Genomic DNA, 16,405 nt, shown 5'->3' with positions numbered 1-16,405 from the left:
GTGGAATAGCAGTTTAAATAAGAACTACGCAGTTGTGAATGGTTCTAAACCCGGAGGAGAGATAAGTTTGATAAATTTGCCACATGGTTAGTATGCTATCATTTGCAAATAATTAAAGGTGAGCTCTAGATGACATTGTGGTCTTTTGAATTTTATTGAAGGATTATTCGGGGCTAATATCCAATGGGATAAAGATACCTAGTTGTTAGGTTATTAGAAAACTTGATGAATGAAATGTTTGAGTTCATTTAGAATACTCAAGAGCCACTGATGTACTTAAGTAATGATCATATTATTTGACTTGACACTAGACGTAGTAGATCTACAATTTACTAAGGAAATTTGATTAGTGTTACTAAGGGGGTCTAGTGGGATTGTCCAGGACTAAACTAATGAAGGTTAAGTTGAATCTAAACTAAGGGTTAGGCTATTAGCTATGTGATTATAATAATTTGTGTGTTGTTGTATTGTTTCCTTTCATGCTTATAAAGATTGAAGTTTGAGTTATGTATGAAGATATTGAATGTATTCGTGAATTGTTTGGCTTTTGAAGTTGTATGAATTTGGTATGCAATGTGACTTATATTGTGAGCATATAATTTGATGATTACGTGTTTAATTTTTGTAACGCTGTAATATTTATTAGTCCCGGGAATTAAATAATTACTAACCTGAGTGAATTTTGGTAACCAAAGTGGTGTATAGAACTATGAGATTAAGAAAAAAATAAATAAATAAAAATAAAAATAAATAATATATGGAGTAGGTGGTGACTATTAGGGCAATCATGTCTTGGTAAAATCGTTACAGTTTATGAGTTAAAGAAATAGTTATCGTATCATGTATCCAAGTTGTTGATGTAACCATTATTAACAACCAGAAATAGGAAAGGGTAAGAACATGAATAAAATTTAAAAGTTAGTAAACTCGACCTATTTATCAGTTCATACCTTTAGAAGAAAGGTTAAACCAACGTTGAAGCAATGACTTGATAGATCCAGTGAATGGAAAAAAAAATAATAATAAACCGAACTTTTGTGAATAAAGGTAGGAATTTCAAGGATTCACCAACTCTATTACGGATAGAAATCAATAGGATGGGATGTTGGAGTCGGAACTTTACCATGTTTGGATATTGAATGCACTTAAAAAGAGATTTGTTTGATTTCTGATTAGAGTGTACTTGAGCTTGATATATGTTGTAATTGACTTTGTTCTGTGATGTAATTAAATTGATCATGAGTTTGCTTGGTATTAATGATATATATGGAGTGAAATTTACCGCAAACGTATGTATGCATAATTGGTTATTTCTTATTTTAAATCAACTCGTTGTGAGAAATATAGAACCTAGGGAGCGATAATGTCAGAGTGATAATGCTATCTTGGGTGAAAATTTTTAATTGAGTATGACGCGCAGATATATTGTAAATTCAAGTAGTTGAACTTTTATATACTTTGGGAAGCAGTCGATTCGACACTTAAATTACGGAAAAACACTAAGACCAAATTCCTTTAGTTAAGGTTTCGTGGCAAACATGAATGATTAGACGAGGTGATGTGGAAATGGAAGATAAATACGGAAAGGATACCCGAAAAATCTCTACGATTAAAAGTGTGAAATTTTGATTATCAAGATCAGAACCAAATTCTTTTCTTCTCGTCCTCCATTCGAATAACCATTTTATTCATATATGTATATAGACCACAATTTTTCCAAATGTGTATTTAATATCCTGTTATTAGTCACGAAAGGTACGTAAAATTTTGAAAGTTGAGCCTTTGAGGATGTTATAATTGTTGCAAGAGCTAATGGTAGACAGACTTCGACAAAGGTGCCATCAATGGGAATTTAGAAGGAACCCACCCACGTAGTTACCCCTATCGACCATATGACTGATACCTTAGAACGGTTGGTGGAGTACCAAAGCTTTAGGCCAACCAACTAACTTAGAAACCAAAAGAGTTGCGAAAATGGAGTGACTCTTGAGATTCGTCTACCTAGGTTTCATTGGGGAATCTGATCTCAAAATAGTAAGATTGAATCGAAGGAATATAATAAGGCCCTAGTGAGAATAAGAAGTACGACTATTGTTTCAAACAACTTTGAAGGTAAGTATTGAATAGTGCACTAAGACATGAAAATTTTCTTTGGGATAAGGCTTCCTTATTCTGTCGTGATAGTGATTAACGATGGTAATCTCGGTAACACTTAAGAACTCGCTGGATTAGGCAGAAAGTAGTAAGGTTTATATTTTGGAGTAACCATCAGCAAAAGGATGAAAGAGTATTACGGCTCAAGCTTTCAGTAAGAATAGTTGCTTATTTTGATCCTATGATTTGTCTGGCAGGCTAGCTATTTGACTTAAGCCAACTAGTAAAATGACAACTCTGGAAGAAATGCGTAAGGAAATAGACATCCTCCGAAATGAGGTAGAATTTCAAAGGAAATTGGCTGACTACTGGGAAGGACAATGGAAACAGGAATATACAGAGAAAATTGAGCTACTACGCCAGAACGTAGAACCGGAGAAGAAACATAAGAAAAATCCTCGAAATGTCCAGGCCGCCACCACTCATGCAAAATGTGGGTATTGTAGGAAAGCTGGTCATACCGAGAAGGAATGCTGGAAAAAGGGAGAAAAGTGCTTGAGGTGCGGTAGTACCAAGCACAAGATTTCGGAATGCCATAGAGCATTTAAAAAGGGGAAGTACTCAGCAGACAACTAAGTCCGCTACAGAGCGATCAAGGGCCAGATGGAAGTAATTCGTGTTAATGACCATGAACGGGGTCCTAGTAGTGAACGTTTTACAAATCAAGAGGGTTTGACCTCACTCGAGGAATAGAGGTTATAGTTACCCTAAACTAGAATAGCACTTTTGGGGATTGTAATCTTCCGCTATGAATTATATGTACGCTAAGAATACCCTTTATTTTAATTGCTTTGCTATTAGAACTATTATAACAAATCAATGGTTAAATTAAGTGCCCAATCGAATGTATAAAAAAAAAATTAGAATTTAGAAAATATTCTAGAATAGTGCATTATATAGATATATGAATCGAATATACACGATAGGTATATTGTAATTTGAGCAATTTGAATATATTATATAGTTGAATAAATTACATGACTAATTAACTCTCCTTAAAGCCAAACGTGTGGAAACCTACTAAATTGATATAAGCGAAATCTTCGAAGTACACATAATTTAGAACCAACGAAACTTTGAGTCAACGCGTGAGACAATAAAAATATGGCCTTGTAGCAAATAAATGATCTAAAACGAACTAGAAGAAGAGATGCAAAAAGTAACCCGACCTATCTCTTGAGAAAGTGAGAATTTTGAGGACAAAATTCATTTTAAGGAGGGGAGGATGTGAGAACCCTGAAAATAGACATATAAATATTAGTGCATATTTTATTTACATTTTAATTCTTTAATAAATTTTAGCACTAAGTCCAATTGTTTTTAAATGAGTACGTAGAAATGAACGTTAGGTGCAAAATAAAAGAATTGTGCTAAACTACTAAACTTCTTAGTTTTGTTACATTAACTTCATATTTCTATGGTAAACTATTTCATTGATCTAATAATTAATTTCTTTGAATTCTAGTATTGTAATTAATTGTTTTGCAATAAAAGTATAAAGATAATTTCTAGGTAATAAATAATATAATTGTGCCAATATTGAATTATTCGGTTTGCCATACTAAATTAATATTTCTTGAGTTGGATTAATTCTATTACTTTAAAATAAATTCTTTGATTTCCGATAACTAGTTTTAATCGTTAATAATGTTAAATGTTAATAGGAATTTCCGCGTTAAGATGAAAACCAATGAATTTTAGATAAATATGATACTAATATACTAAACATACTTAAGGCGTGAAAATTTCGATAATTATAGTCTTATCCTTCTTTGTTTTCACAATAAGTGCGTAAAAATAACTTTTTATGTGCAAATTGACAACCTTGGATTTAATTATTATTTCACTTGACTTTATATTACTAAATCGATAAATTTCGAGTTAGACTAACTCCACTTCTTGAGAAATAATAATTGGAAATTCTAATAACTAATTTAATCGCTAAATAATATAGGAATTACTAGGAACCTTAATATTAAAGTTTAATCGAGAATTATTCGATAAAGATGGTTTAGGTATATTAGGGTATAATTAGGCGTTCAAATCACACTTGGGGATAATTTTTAGAATTAAGTTGGATTTGAGAAATTAAGTTGAGGTTAGGGAGCAAAGTGAAAAGACTAAAATGCCCTTACATTTCCATGCAAACCAAACGAAACCTCTGACAACAATTTTAATCACCGCAACTATCGGCCAATCACATTTTCTCCAATTCGATACGCAACCGATTCGTACACACGCAACCTCTGCTCCAAAACCGTAAACCATTCTTTCTTCCTTCTCCAAAACCACGACACCATCCCTCTATATCACAAACCACCATTTCCATTTCCTCTCTGCACCAACCCACCCCAGTCCGCAACCAAACACTCCCTCTCCAGCCTCTGCCTCGTGATCATCGACAGAGAATGTGAGAGTGAGCGGCAACCGTGCGTCCGAGAGGGAAGAAAAGGATCCGCAAGCTGCAAAAAAATTTTTTGGGTCCGTCCGTGAGTTGAAGGAAGACAGAGAGAAACCGTGAGCGAGCTTCACCATTCTGCACTTCCATTTCTACCAGCTGCAATCAAGTTTCCAGCCTCAACATTCCACAACATCATTCCATTTCACTTCACCTTCTGCCTTGGTATCATCGACCAAAAGAGAGAGAGAGCTGCACTCTGCAAGCCAAGAGTGAAAGTGAGGGAGAGCCGAACACTTTGCTTTGTTTTTCTGTTCGTGAGCTAGAGAGAGAAAAAAAGTGAAACCTGCTATTCTATATCCATTCCAACCGTGAGTTAGTGAAGAGGACTGAGGGCTAAACATTCACCATCCCAGTCGCAAGCTTGGACAAGAGAGAGGAGGAGTGGACGGGCTGCAATTTCTGGATAGCCGAGAGGAAGAAAATGTTGCAGCTGATTGTCGGGTGAGCTAAGTCTTAAGCTGAGGTAATTTTCTGGACTTAAACTGGTTGATTATGGGTTGATGAAGCTGATTAGAGGCATGCATGTGAAGGTGGTGCAGCTAGATGATAGTTTAAGTCACAAAAAAAAATCTGATGTTGAAGGAACTATGGTTGCCGAGAGCTTAAGCTGGAAATTTGCAGCTTTGGTTGACCAAGTTTTGATGATCTGAGTTATATGTGTGTTTAACTAACCAGAGTCTGGATGATCAAGCTTTGTATGAAGCTAATTAACTTGGATTAAGCAAGAAAATTGAAGGAATAAAAAAAAAAAACTGGTTGCATGCATGTCAATCAAGAGAATTGGGATGAATTTCTGGTTAAATGGTGATTTGGATGATATTTGAACTTGGTCTTGAATTCAATCAGATAGATAGCCGTTATTTGGTGTTACATGTGAATTGTATGGCCAGAAATTCGGTTGTTTGGCTGGAAATTTTTATTTGAAAATTGTTGGACTGCTGAACCAATTTTTCCAGCTTAGCCGATGGAGCTGTTTTGAGAATTGTATGGTATTTTAGTATGAAATCTACTGGAAAGCGTTTGATCCTCACTTGGTTGTGTGTTTAGCTAACTAAATACTGGATGATTAAGCCCTGCATGGGATTAATTAGCTGTGTGTAAACCAGAGATTTGAATGAAACCAAAAAGCTGCTGCATGCATGTCATCCATAACTAGTTGAACAAATTCTGGAATTTTGGGTACATTTTGTTGGTGACCGACCCTGTTTTGAACTGGAGTTGATAGTGACTTCATTTATTAGTCTTGCATGTTAGTTTTGGGTACATAATTTTGTGTTTCAGCCGAGGAAAATTCGGTTTAAAGATGGACTAAGCTGCTGGAATTTTTCCAGTGTAGCCGAGTGAAGAATAAAAGAATTTTTCAGTTTTCTTTTGCGAATTTTGGTTCTAAAATTCTGAACTAAACTGTAAAATATTGTATAATGCCTTGATTTCTTCATGCATGAAAGACTTGTACTTAAAATGAAGGGATTATGGGAGAAAAGTTGTGTTTTAAAAACTGGTTTTTTTGTTAGAGTTGAAAACATGGCCGAGGGAGAGGATTAGAACCTGGACCAACTTTGCCTTCGACTTCCTTGACCGTAAACTTTATATAACACTGCTAAAGATACTCTGTAGCTTAATAACCATCCTCGGCATGTCAATTTAGTGTTAATAAAAAGGGAAATTAAGGAAGTAATCGTACGTTGAAATTGTCAATTGATGACTGTTATACATAGCTGATGACAGATTAGTATGTATATGATTTCTTGGCTGAACCATTTACTGGAATTAAGCATTATTTGCCTTGGTAGATGCTGGTATGAATGTCATACTTAGATGTATGGATGGTTTGAATAAAAGTTTTATGGTTTTAAAAGAGAAAAAGGAGTTTTTCACAATTGAAAAATGAGTTTCCAGATTTTCGATTTTCACTGTCCAGTCTCAACAAAATGCTTATATCTTGGTGTAGGAAAATCCGATTAAGGTGCCGTCAGTGGCATTTGAAACTAGAGTCATAGGCCTTTGTCCTGTAGAAATTTCCTATTTTTCCTCCATGTGTACTGCTGTCTGGGAATCTTTGAAGTAGACTGTTTTGGTATGAATGTCCTGTTTTCTTCGTGAAACTAAATTTTGATTTGGATTGAACTTGTAGCTTACTTGTGGTTTAAATTCTTGATTGAATTGTGGTTGGAAGTAATTGATGTTGTCAAGGGCTAATGATTGATGAAGCCCTTGGCCATTTGAATGATTTTATAAGTACTACAGGGTGATGAAAGTTAATTGCTGGAATGTCTTGGAGGCTTTACTTTTATTTTTATTTGCTTATGATGGGCTTGCTGAAACCAAGTGCTAATGATTGATGAAGCCTTGGTCATTCATTTTATTTTTATCAGAAATGTATTTGTTGAAATCTAGGGCTAATGATTGACGAAGCCCTAGTAATTTGCTATGTGATTTTTGCCATATTTTGATCCATAATGTGATTTCGAAACGGGATCGGAGTTGTGGAAATTGTATCGACCATGCGAACTCGAGCAACTGTGATCAAATTAATCAAAAAAAAAAATATTTTCCAGCTAGTATTAGACTATAAACTCAATATTTAGTGTTTCGCCTAAAACTTTCCAAACCGATAATTTCCTTTAGCTCAAACTAGCTTTATTACCTTTGGAAAATGATTTTCCTAGTTTCTAAAACTCTAGCCTTGTTTTACTCCTTTTCTTTTCTCTAAGAATTGTCCTTGGCTTAACTATAGGAAAAGTGCCAAAATACGAGTTTTAATAATTTTAGTTAAAAGCATAGGAACTTGCTCGGCAAGAAACCTTATTTTTAGGTAAAATAGTTTTAGTAATAATTTTTGCAAAAACCATAGCTTTAAAGAAATGTTCAAAGTAACTTCCTAGCGTGGATATTAAGAGATTTGTTGATTTATTTCATGAAAATATTACTAGTTACCTTTTATAAGAAAAGTATTCCAAGGAAAACTAAAGGAAACAATTCTTCTACTTTCGTCAAGATTCAACCTATGGAAATTCTTGATTTTTCTAAGGGAAAGTGAACTAGTAGTATATTAGATATACCTCAATATCTATAAGCTTAAAAACTGAGTAAAAACTCATAGTTTCAAAATTTGGTTTTTAGGGTTTTACGAGGACGCGGAATTCGATTCCCAACTTGATCTCTGAACTTCACTCTTGGTGAGTGTCCCTGCCTGTTCTACGCTTACCTGTTTAAAGTACTTTCTTGACTTGATATGTGATAATTTGCAAAACTGGTTTTTGATCCATCGAAATGAGCTGTGTGTACTTTATCGCACTAGCCGTTCGAGTGGTGACTTGTGCAAAAACATTTTTCTCCTGAATCCTTGATTCTAAATGTAGTTACGTCGTTGGGTGAATCCCTCGACGCATGAATCTAACTACCACAAATCTAAATGTAGTTGCGTCGTTGGGTGAATCCCTCGACTTCTGTATCCAACTACCATGACGGGTATATCTCGAGTGTACTACGTCCTTAGTCGGTGAGCGGGCCCGGGACCGGGGTATGAATGGTGACGGGTTAGGTATCAAAATAAGATGATCTACATGGACTATAAGTAGTGAGAGTTGACGGAGGGTCAACTACGCTGAATGGTGATCAAGCGAGGAAAATGGCTCCTGAGAGCCCCTGTATCCTACCTTGTGCTGTTATACGCTTTCCTAACTGTTCAATTTGTTTAAATTATTGCTCGCTGTTTGATTTACGTGACTGCATGTTTTGGGGCACCACTGAGCTTTAGCTCACCCCACGTTTATTTGTTTTCCTTACAGGATGGGAAGTTTGAAAGTATTTGAGTAGCTTATATTTCCAATGAATGTACTTGAACACCTTGAATTTAATTTTCGGTTTGTAATGACTTCTAAGCTAAGCATTGTACCTTTCGTTTTGGACTGTCACTTGAAGTTGGAAAAGTGTAATCCCTAATTCTAATATTCGGTAGGTATGTTTGTATTGGTATAGTATGTCTTTAATCCTTGCGAGTGACGCGTGAAGTGTTTAAGAGCCGTCTATTGGCTAAGTTGTATGCTGTTATCTTTGAAGTTAATGTGGTGATAGAAATCGATTTATTTCGGGAGAATTGTTTTGTAATAGATTAGGATACTCTTCGAAAGGATTTGAGTTAGAATGCTTGCGTGAGTCCTGGCGAGAGCTGGGCAGACGGCCCGCCAACCCTTTGGTTCGCCTTAGGGGGAAGTGGGGTCGCCACAGTAATAGTTCTAGACTCTTCTCCTTTTTATGGCATCGGGTCTTACCTTTGAAAATTTCCTTTTTTATGGTACGATTGATGAATGGTCGGCTGCCGGTTATGGATGTACTGCATAAATTTGGAGTATTCGGCCCGTCTCGTTGTTTTTGTTGTTGGCATTCTTCTCAAGAAACTATTAACCATATCTTTTGCACGGGTGAGTTTGCTAGGTAGGTCTGGGGTTTCTTTGAAGTGACGATTGGAGGGTTTGGGGTAGCTTTCACGATAAGGCATAAGGTGATTAATTGGTGGTTGAAATCTGGTCGAACTCCGTATATTCGATTCTTGTTTCGAATTCTGCCCGCCTTGATTTGTTGGAACTTATGGAAAACGAGAAATAAATTTGTCTTTGAAGGGAGGGTGGCGACTGTGACACAAGTTTGTGGTCGAATTGTTAATGAGCTTCACGAGAGTTTTGGCGCTCAGTTCAGGAGGTTAGTATACCTAGGTCGTGGCCTGCTCTCCTGGATGCGGTAGCTGGGTTGAGAATGTCTGTAAATGTGTTGACGGTTAGATGGAGATGTCCTTTCCAAGCAGTGGTGAAGTTAAACTCAGATGGTTGTTCAAGGGTTTATCCTGGGAGGAGTGGAGGGGGAGGTCTGTTCCGAGATAGTGATGGGAGGCTCCTGTTAGCTTTTTCTTGTTATTTTGGGGAGATGACTAGTTTACAAGCGGAAATGAAGGTGTTACTCCATGGGGTGCGGTTAGGAGTAGCTCGGGGACTGGCCAATTTACATTTGGAGTCTGACTCCTTAGTTCTTATCCACATTATCTAGGGGAGAGCTAAGTGTCCATGGGTGGTGCAGCGGGAGTTACAAGAATTGTCGTAGTATAGCCATCACTACAGAGAGATCTCACACTGCTTTCGAGAGGCGAATAAACCTGCGGATAGACTTTCTAAGGTTGGGGCTGAATCTGGGGAGTCATTAGTTTATGATTCCTTCCTTGCCCTTCCCCGCATAGTTAGAGGAGATGTTACTTTAGATAGGTGGGGTTGTCCTAGTTTTCGTAGGGTTAGACACGGATGGTAGCTTTGTCTAATCGGTCTCATAGGCTGGAGGTAAGGTGTGGTCCCTCGCTATGTATTTTTTATTTCTTTTAATAAAAGTTGGGCTGATATCCCATCCCCATTTACGGGGTTTTCCACTTAAAAAAAAAAAACTATTGGCACAAACAGATTAGTTGGTAAAAATAAAAATATAAATATCACAGCCCAAAAAATGAATGAACCTAGGACCTTCAACGGTCGCAGTTGTACTAGGTTATCCTGTATCATGTATTGATTTAATCATCCCCGCTGCAAAATGCACATTTACTTTGTGGTCCCGATCTATTGGAATTTCTATGGTCAAAAGAGCTTAAAAACGCAGTATAAGAAAAGAACACCATTACTAGTCAAATTCATGATCATATAGCACATGGCTCTGATCAATCTTGATCTTTCATTCTTCTCAAATTTTTCCTTGCTTATATTCCTTCTATCCCTTCTCAAATGGTTTTTTGTTGCTTATAAACCCCAGAAAAAGCTACCACCATCTCCACCAAAGCTCCCAATTATTGGCAATCTTCACCAACTTGGCCTGTTTCCACACCGCTCCCTCCAATTATTGTCAAGAAAATATGGTCCGCTCATGCTACTTCGTCTGGGAAGCAAGGCAGCGCTGGTTGCCTCTTCCTCTGATGCAGCTTGCCAGATCATGAAAACCCATGATTTATTCTTTGCAAACAGGCCTAAATCGAGCATCGCACATAGACTTTTGTACGGAAGCAAGGACATAGCTTTTTCGCCATATGGTGAGTATTGGAGACAAGTGAAAAGTATTTCTGTGCTTCATCTTTTGAGTAACAAAAGGCTTCAGTCATCTCAACATGTCAGAGAAGAAGAGACGTCACACATGATCGAGAAGATCAGCCAAACGTGTTCCTCCTCACCTGTAAACTTAAGTGACATGTTTTTAACTCTCACAAACGATATAATCTGCAGGGTTGCCTTGGGGAGGAAGTATAGTGAGGAAGAAAATGGAAGGAAAAGTATGGAGTATCTGAGGATATTTGTTGAGTTACTAGGTTGTTTTGATGTAGGAAACTATATTCCTTGGCTTGCGTGGGTTAATCGCTTCAATGGTTTGGACTCTAAAGTGGAGAAAGCGGTTAAACAGATCGATGGATTTCTTGAGGGCGTGATAGAAGAGCACATTAATAAGAGGAAAGGTGAGGCTGAAAGTGACTATACTTCTGAGGCAAGATGCCAAGACTTTGTGGATATCATGATTGAGATTAAAAGGGCAAACACCATCGGCTTTGCGCTTGACCGAGATGCTATGAAAGCTATCATCCTGGTAAAATTCACTCTCCATCTATTTATATTGGTAGTAAAATCTTGGGGATTGAGGCAAGTATGGTTGATGTTAGTGTGGTTATGTACGGTGCTTTTATTTTTATTTTTTTAAACTTGGTATAAAATTATATCACTGAATTGGTGTACACGAGTGATACTTATGTAAGCTACATTAGTATAAATCAAATAATGTAAGAAACTGACAACTGTACCACACATAAATCACAATCGAACTTGCACCAAATTCTAAATCTTTTACCTGTCTTGATCACTGAAACGTATAAATATATAAGTGCATTGAGGTTAGGGAAAATTTCAGAAACCTCTCTTGAGATTTTTGACAATTTCACTCGCCTCCTTTGAAGTTTGTAAAATTACACAAATCTCCCCTAAGGTTAAGATTTGATAACAAAATTAGTCCAATTAGAAAAAATAACATTCAAAAAGTACTTTAAGGAGAGAGATGAAGCTTTTATTCCATAAATACCCCTTATGCATGTGTATAAGTTGTATTAGTAAAAGAATAATAACAATTAAAAGTTAGAAACAATTAATACATATATTTCACCACTCAAAAAGTTCACATTTAATAAATTAGACAATACAAATAATGAACAAAACTACACTAATGATCACAAGATTCAACAAAACAGAATAGTCATCTCTTTCGACATGATATTTGCAATAATTGTTATAATATTAAAAATTTTCAAATTTGCCTTTCTTTTCCCTCCTTCCTGCATTAGGTATATCAATTGATGTTATTTTATAAATACAAGTCATCATTTATTATTAAAGAAATTTTAAACTGTTATTTTCATTAATTAGTCATTAATAGTTAATTAGTGCTCTAATTATTTAATCATTAGATATTAATAAAGGAGAATGGAGGGAAAAGAAATGAAAAATTTGAAAAATTTTTCTATTGAAAATCATAAGAATCATAGCAAACATCAAGTCAAAAGAAATGACTAGTCTATTTTGTTAAATCTTGTGATCATTATTATTGTTTTTTTGTGTTGTTTAATTTATTAAATGTGAACTTTTTGAGTGGTGAAATGTGTGTATTAATTATTTTTAACTTTTATTCTTTTACTAATACAACTTATATACATGCATAAGGGGTATTTATAAAATAAAAGTTTCATCCCTCTCCTTAAAGTACTTTTGTAATGTTACTTTTTCTAGTTGGACTAATTGTGTTATCAAAACCTTAACCTCGGAAAAGATTTGTGTAATTTTACAAACTTCAAGAAAAGCTAGTGAAATTCTCAAAAAAGTCAGGGGAGGTTTCTGAAATTATCCCTTGAGTTTAACCTTATCAAACCCCGACTGATAAAGGCCAATTGACACCCGTAGTCGTACGACTCATAACCTTCAAGAGTCTTGAAGGTTGTAAGCGGGAGCGTTAACTGGTTTTGTCAGTCAAGCTTCGACAAATCTGAGCTCAACTTATTTAAATATTCATATATATGTTTGAACCCATCAACTGTTTACTACATGGTTTTGAATAGGGTTGGATTGGTACATAATAGAAATAATGGCTTATTGTCATTGTGTAATCGAAACATGTTTTAATCCAACACTTTCTTTGATTCCATTATTTAGGACGTCTTTGGTGCTGGAACTGATACAACACATTCAGTTATGGAATGGGGAATGTCAGAACTTCTAAAGAATCCTGAAATCTTGCAGAAATTGCAGGCTGAGGTAAGAGAAGTGACTCAAGGAAAACCAGAAATAACTCGAGATGATATGGAGAAAATGCAGTACTTAAAAGCAGTGATTAAAGAAACTCTACGACTTCATACTCCAGTTCCATTATTGGTTCCTCGAGAATCAATTCGAGACGTCAAAGTAATGGGGTATGATATACCAAAGAGCACACAAGTATTTGTGAATGCTTGGGCAATTGCAAGAGATCCCATGTTATGGGAGAACCCTGAGGAGTTTCGACCTGAGAGGTTTTTGGATTCCAGTTTAGACTTTCGTGGTTTGAATTTTGAGTTAATTCCGTTTGGTGCTGGACGAAGAATTTGCCCGGGTATCTACTTTGCCATATCAGTAAATGAACTTGCATTGGCAAAACTGGTCAACAAATTTAACTTTACATTACCTGATGGAATCAAACCAAACGATTTGGATATGACTGAAGCACCTGGTGTCACGATCCACAGAAAACTTCCTCTGCATGCCATTGCCACACCATATTCCTTCTAATGTCTTTGTTTATGATGTTTTCATCTTTACTTGTTTTGTTTCATTTCTAGTGAAGTTCTTGCAAGTAATTTATGGTAATGGGTTCTTGTTTGCAAAAGTTTAAATTGATAATGCTAATTAAGGTATATCTAGTTCACTAATAATGTTAGAATTTTGTAGTGCCTCAACCCCTCTCTTGGGTGTGCTTATCGTGGGTTCAATCATATGTATATTACCGTTCTTATATACCGACACAAATTTACCTTTCTTATGGTAATACATTGATTCAAGTAAACTTCATGACTTGTTCAACATTGGTACGGAAGAAATTAACTAAGCAAGATTGACCTTTAGAACATTTACTTGAAAACATGCATATTTTACATCAGACCTATAATTTACATAAAATTTTTCTGTCAGTCCAATTTTACATACTCAGGAAAACATAACTATGATTGGCAGTATTCATGTCACCCAATCTTTTCATACAAACGCCATGGTCATTCTGGGGGTGAATTCTTAGTTTATGATGAAAAAAAAAAGTCATTCTACAACTGGAGCGATTTTTGTAGATTTTTCTACAAATGGGGTGTTCGCATTCCGGGAATGCGAGGTCACTGCAGTGAGCTTTCCGTGAAATTTCTTTTTCTTTTCCTTTTCAACTACCAAACAAATAACATGCACTTCATAAAAATAACTTATATGATTTTTTAAAATAACATTGCGTTATGAAATTTCTAAAATTACAGTTAAAATTGTAACAGATATTAATGACTATTAACTATTACATTCTTATAACTAATATTCATCGGTGTCAACAAATAAATACGATTCATTAATAACAAAGGAAAATTAGAATTTGATAAAAAAAAATTATTTCATAAAATTGAAAAAAAGTTAGTATTTTTTTCATAAAATATAGTCAACACCTTACATGTTAACAATTTCATTCTATTTTTACATTGATATATGAAATAGATAGAAAGAACTATGCATGTGTACTTTTTCCACCATTTAAATGTATTATAATAACCGTACAATTACCAATTTTTTTTTAATATAAAAGCATGTGTACTTTTTCCACCATTTAAATGTATTATAATAACCGTACAATTACCAATTTTTTTTAATATAAAAGAAATATGTTTTTTTTTAGAGCACATATTTGATGACTTTAGGCACGTGCAAGTTTTAAAATAAAAAAAATTTATTCCTCTGCTAATTACAGATTTTTAAATAACATTTCTCTAACATTTCTCCGAAATATAAGATTTTAGTAGAGCTTTTAAAATAAGATTTTACTACCGATAGCATTTTAGTAAAGACAAATTCTACAAAACAAACAACATTTATAGTTAATTTTACATTTTTTTGGGAGCTCGTAAATTTCATTTTAAATTTTTTTTTCTAGCAAGTTTGAATTTAATTTTCTGAAAGTCATACTTATAAATGCGAAATCTAACAAAAAAATTAAATACCATTTTTGGAGGTCAAATTTATCAAATGCGAGCTATTTGAAGAATTTTTTAAAAAAACATTTAGGAGCTCGCATTTAGCTCTTACTATTTTCTGGAAAAAATTCTCTAGCTCCCAAAAAAAAAGCAAAAAAATTTAAATTATACTTAAGCTCGCATTCGCGGAATGCGAGCTCAATAGAGCTGTACTCAATAAGTAGAGCTCGCATTCGCGGAATGCGAAAACCCTCCTACGAAATATCCCACCAAAATCACCCCTTTTGTAGAATTTTTTTAAAATTCATCACAAAATTGGAAATTTCTCGTCATTCTGGTGTATTCTTGAAGCATCCTAGAGCATTTGGAGCATTGCAACCAGCTTTCCCAAAGAATGTGCTACAGAACTCTTTGTATGTGAAAGCTCTATAAGCAGGAGGATTTCCATTGTCAGTCAAAGCCGCAACAAACATGGTTCAAAGTTGCAGTCGCGATCGTATGTGAAAGTTCTATAAGCAGGAAGATTTCCATTGTCAGTCAAAGCCGCAACAACCATGGTTCAAAGTTGCAGTCGCGATCGTGACCCGGACCGTTCTACATCGGTTTCGACATATCGGTCACGGTCTCAGTGAGACGCAAATTTTAAAGCATCTAATATTCTAAAAATTGCAAATAATGTCAAAAAATATGTTAAACAAAAATATTATCGACAGGCGTAAGATTACCAACTCTTGGGCAAAGACATGCACTCAATAATACCGATACAGAAGATGTATATGTAGAACTAAGTCAGTAAATAGATATTGAAATCAAAGCCCATTTATCAGATAATTCATTGCAAATTTGGAGCTCAGTAAGCTAGGATGGGTTGCTGCTCATACTCTTTACCTGTTCAATCATTGATGAATGCTGCAAATTCAGTTCAGACAAGTCAATATTCACCTCATATGAATCTTCTTCACGGCGGATCGTCTGCATTATATGTTACAGAAATATTACCATAGTATATAATGTGAATCAATTATAGGACTCCAAAAAATACTTAGTACGGCTGTTAATATCCCATGTGGTTAAAGTCAACTATTCCTAGTCTAAAAACTCTCTTTAAGTTTTTGCTTGATGGAGAGATCGATAACTTTTTAATCTGAAAAAAGCATTAGTAAAAACACATGTAGCCTTGAATCGAAATTTATTTATCAAACCCTCAAAAAAGACTAAAGCAAATTTATCATTATTACCATGGAATGATCATTGGTCGAGTCCTTGCCTCTATTGACTTCCAGGATCCTGCATATATCTCGATGTCCATACAGTGTTGCATCAGTTAAAGGCTTTGACAATTAAAAGTAAGAGAAAATTATGATCCTTCATCCTTCACAATGCCTCTCTCGCAACAAACAGAGATAAAGCATTTTGAGTAAGGCTGAAAATCAGAACATACATGTCTTTCATTTCTGCAATCAAAATACTTGGGATACATCTCTTGGCCATATAATCACTGCCCACGCCAATGATTATACTACACCACATACATA

The 16,405-nt window shown here is 35.2% G+C and overlaps 1 protein-coding gene and 1 long non-coding RNA gene across 2 annotated transcripts; one reads left to right on the top strand and one right to left on the bottom strand.

Annotated features, from left to right (window-relative positions):
- Positions 1-10,298: 10,298 nt before the first annotated feature.
- Positions 10,299-13,537, top strand: LOC113767108 (cytochrome P450 71A2-like). Its single transcript, XM_027311284.1, has 2 exons — positions 10,299-11,221; positions 12,829-13,537. Exons 1-2 carry the CDS (start codon positions 10,301-10,303, stop codon positions 13,438-13,440), a joined length of 1,533 nt encoding a protein of 510 aa, XP_027167085.1. The 5' UTR covers positions 10,299-10,300; the 3' UTR covers positions 13,441-13,537.
- Positions 13,538-14,918: 1,381 nt separating this feature from the next.
- LOC113765064 lies at positions 14,919-16,385 on the bottom strand. Its single transcript, XR_003467698.1, has 3 exons — positions 16,109-16,385; positions 15,759-15,842; positions 14,919-15,464 (listed from the first exon to the last, which is right to left on the bottom strand). It is a non-coding gene; the product is annotated as an uncharacterized LOC113765064 (long non-coding RNA).
- Between the last annotated feature and the right edge of the window lie 20 nt (positions 16,386-16,405).

Source organism: Coffea eugenioides, chromosome 3 (genome assembly GCF_003713205.1).
Source record: "Coffea eugenioides isolate CCC68of chromosome 3, Ceug_1.0, whole genome shotgun sequence".
Lineage (NCBI taxonomy): Eukaryota > Viridiplantae > Streptophyta > Magnoliopsida > Gentianales > Rubiaceae > Coffea > Coffea eugenioides.
This window is presented reverse-complemented; position numbering and strand designations above follow the sequence as displayed.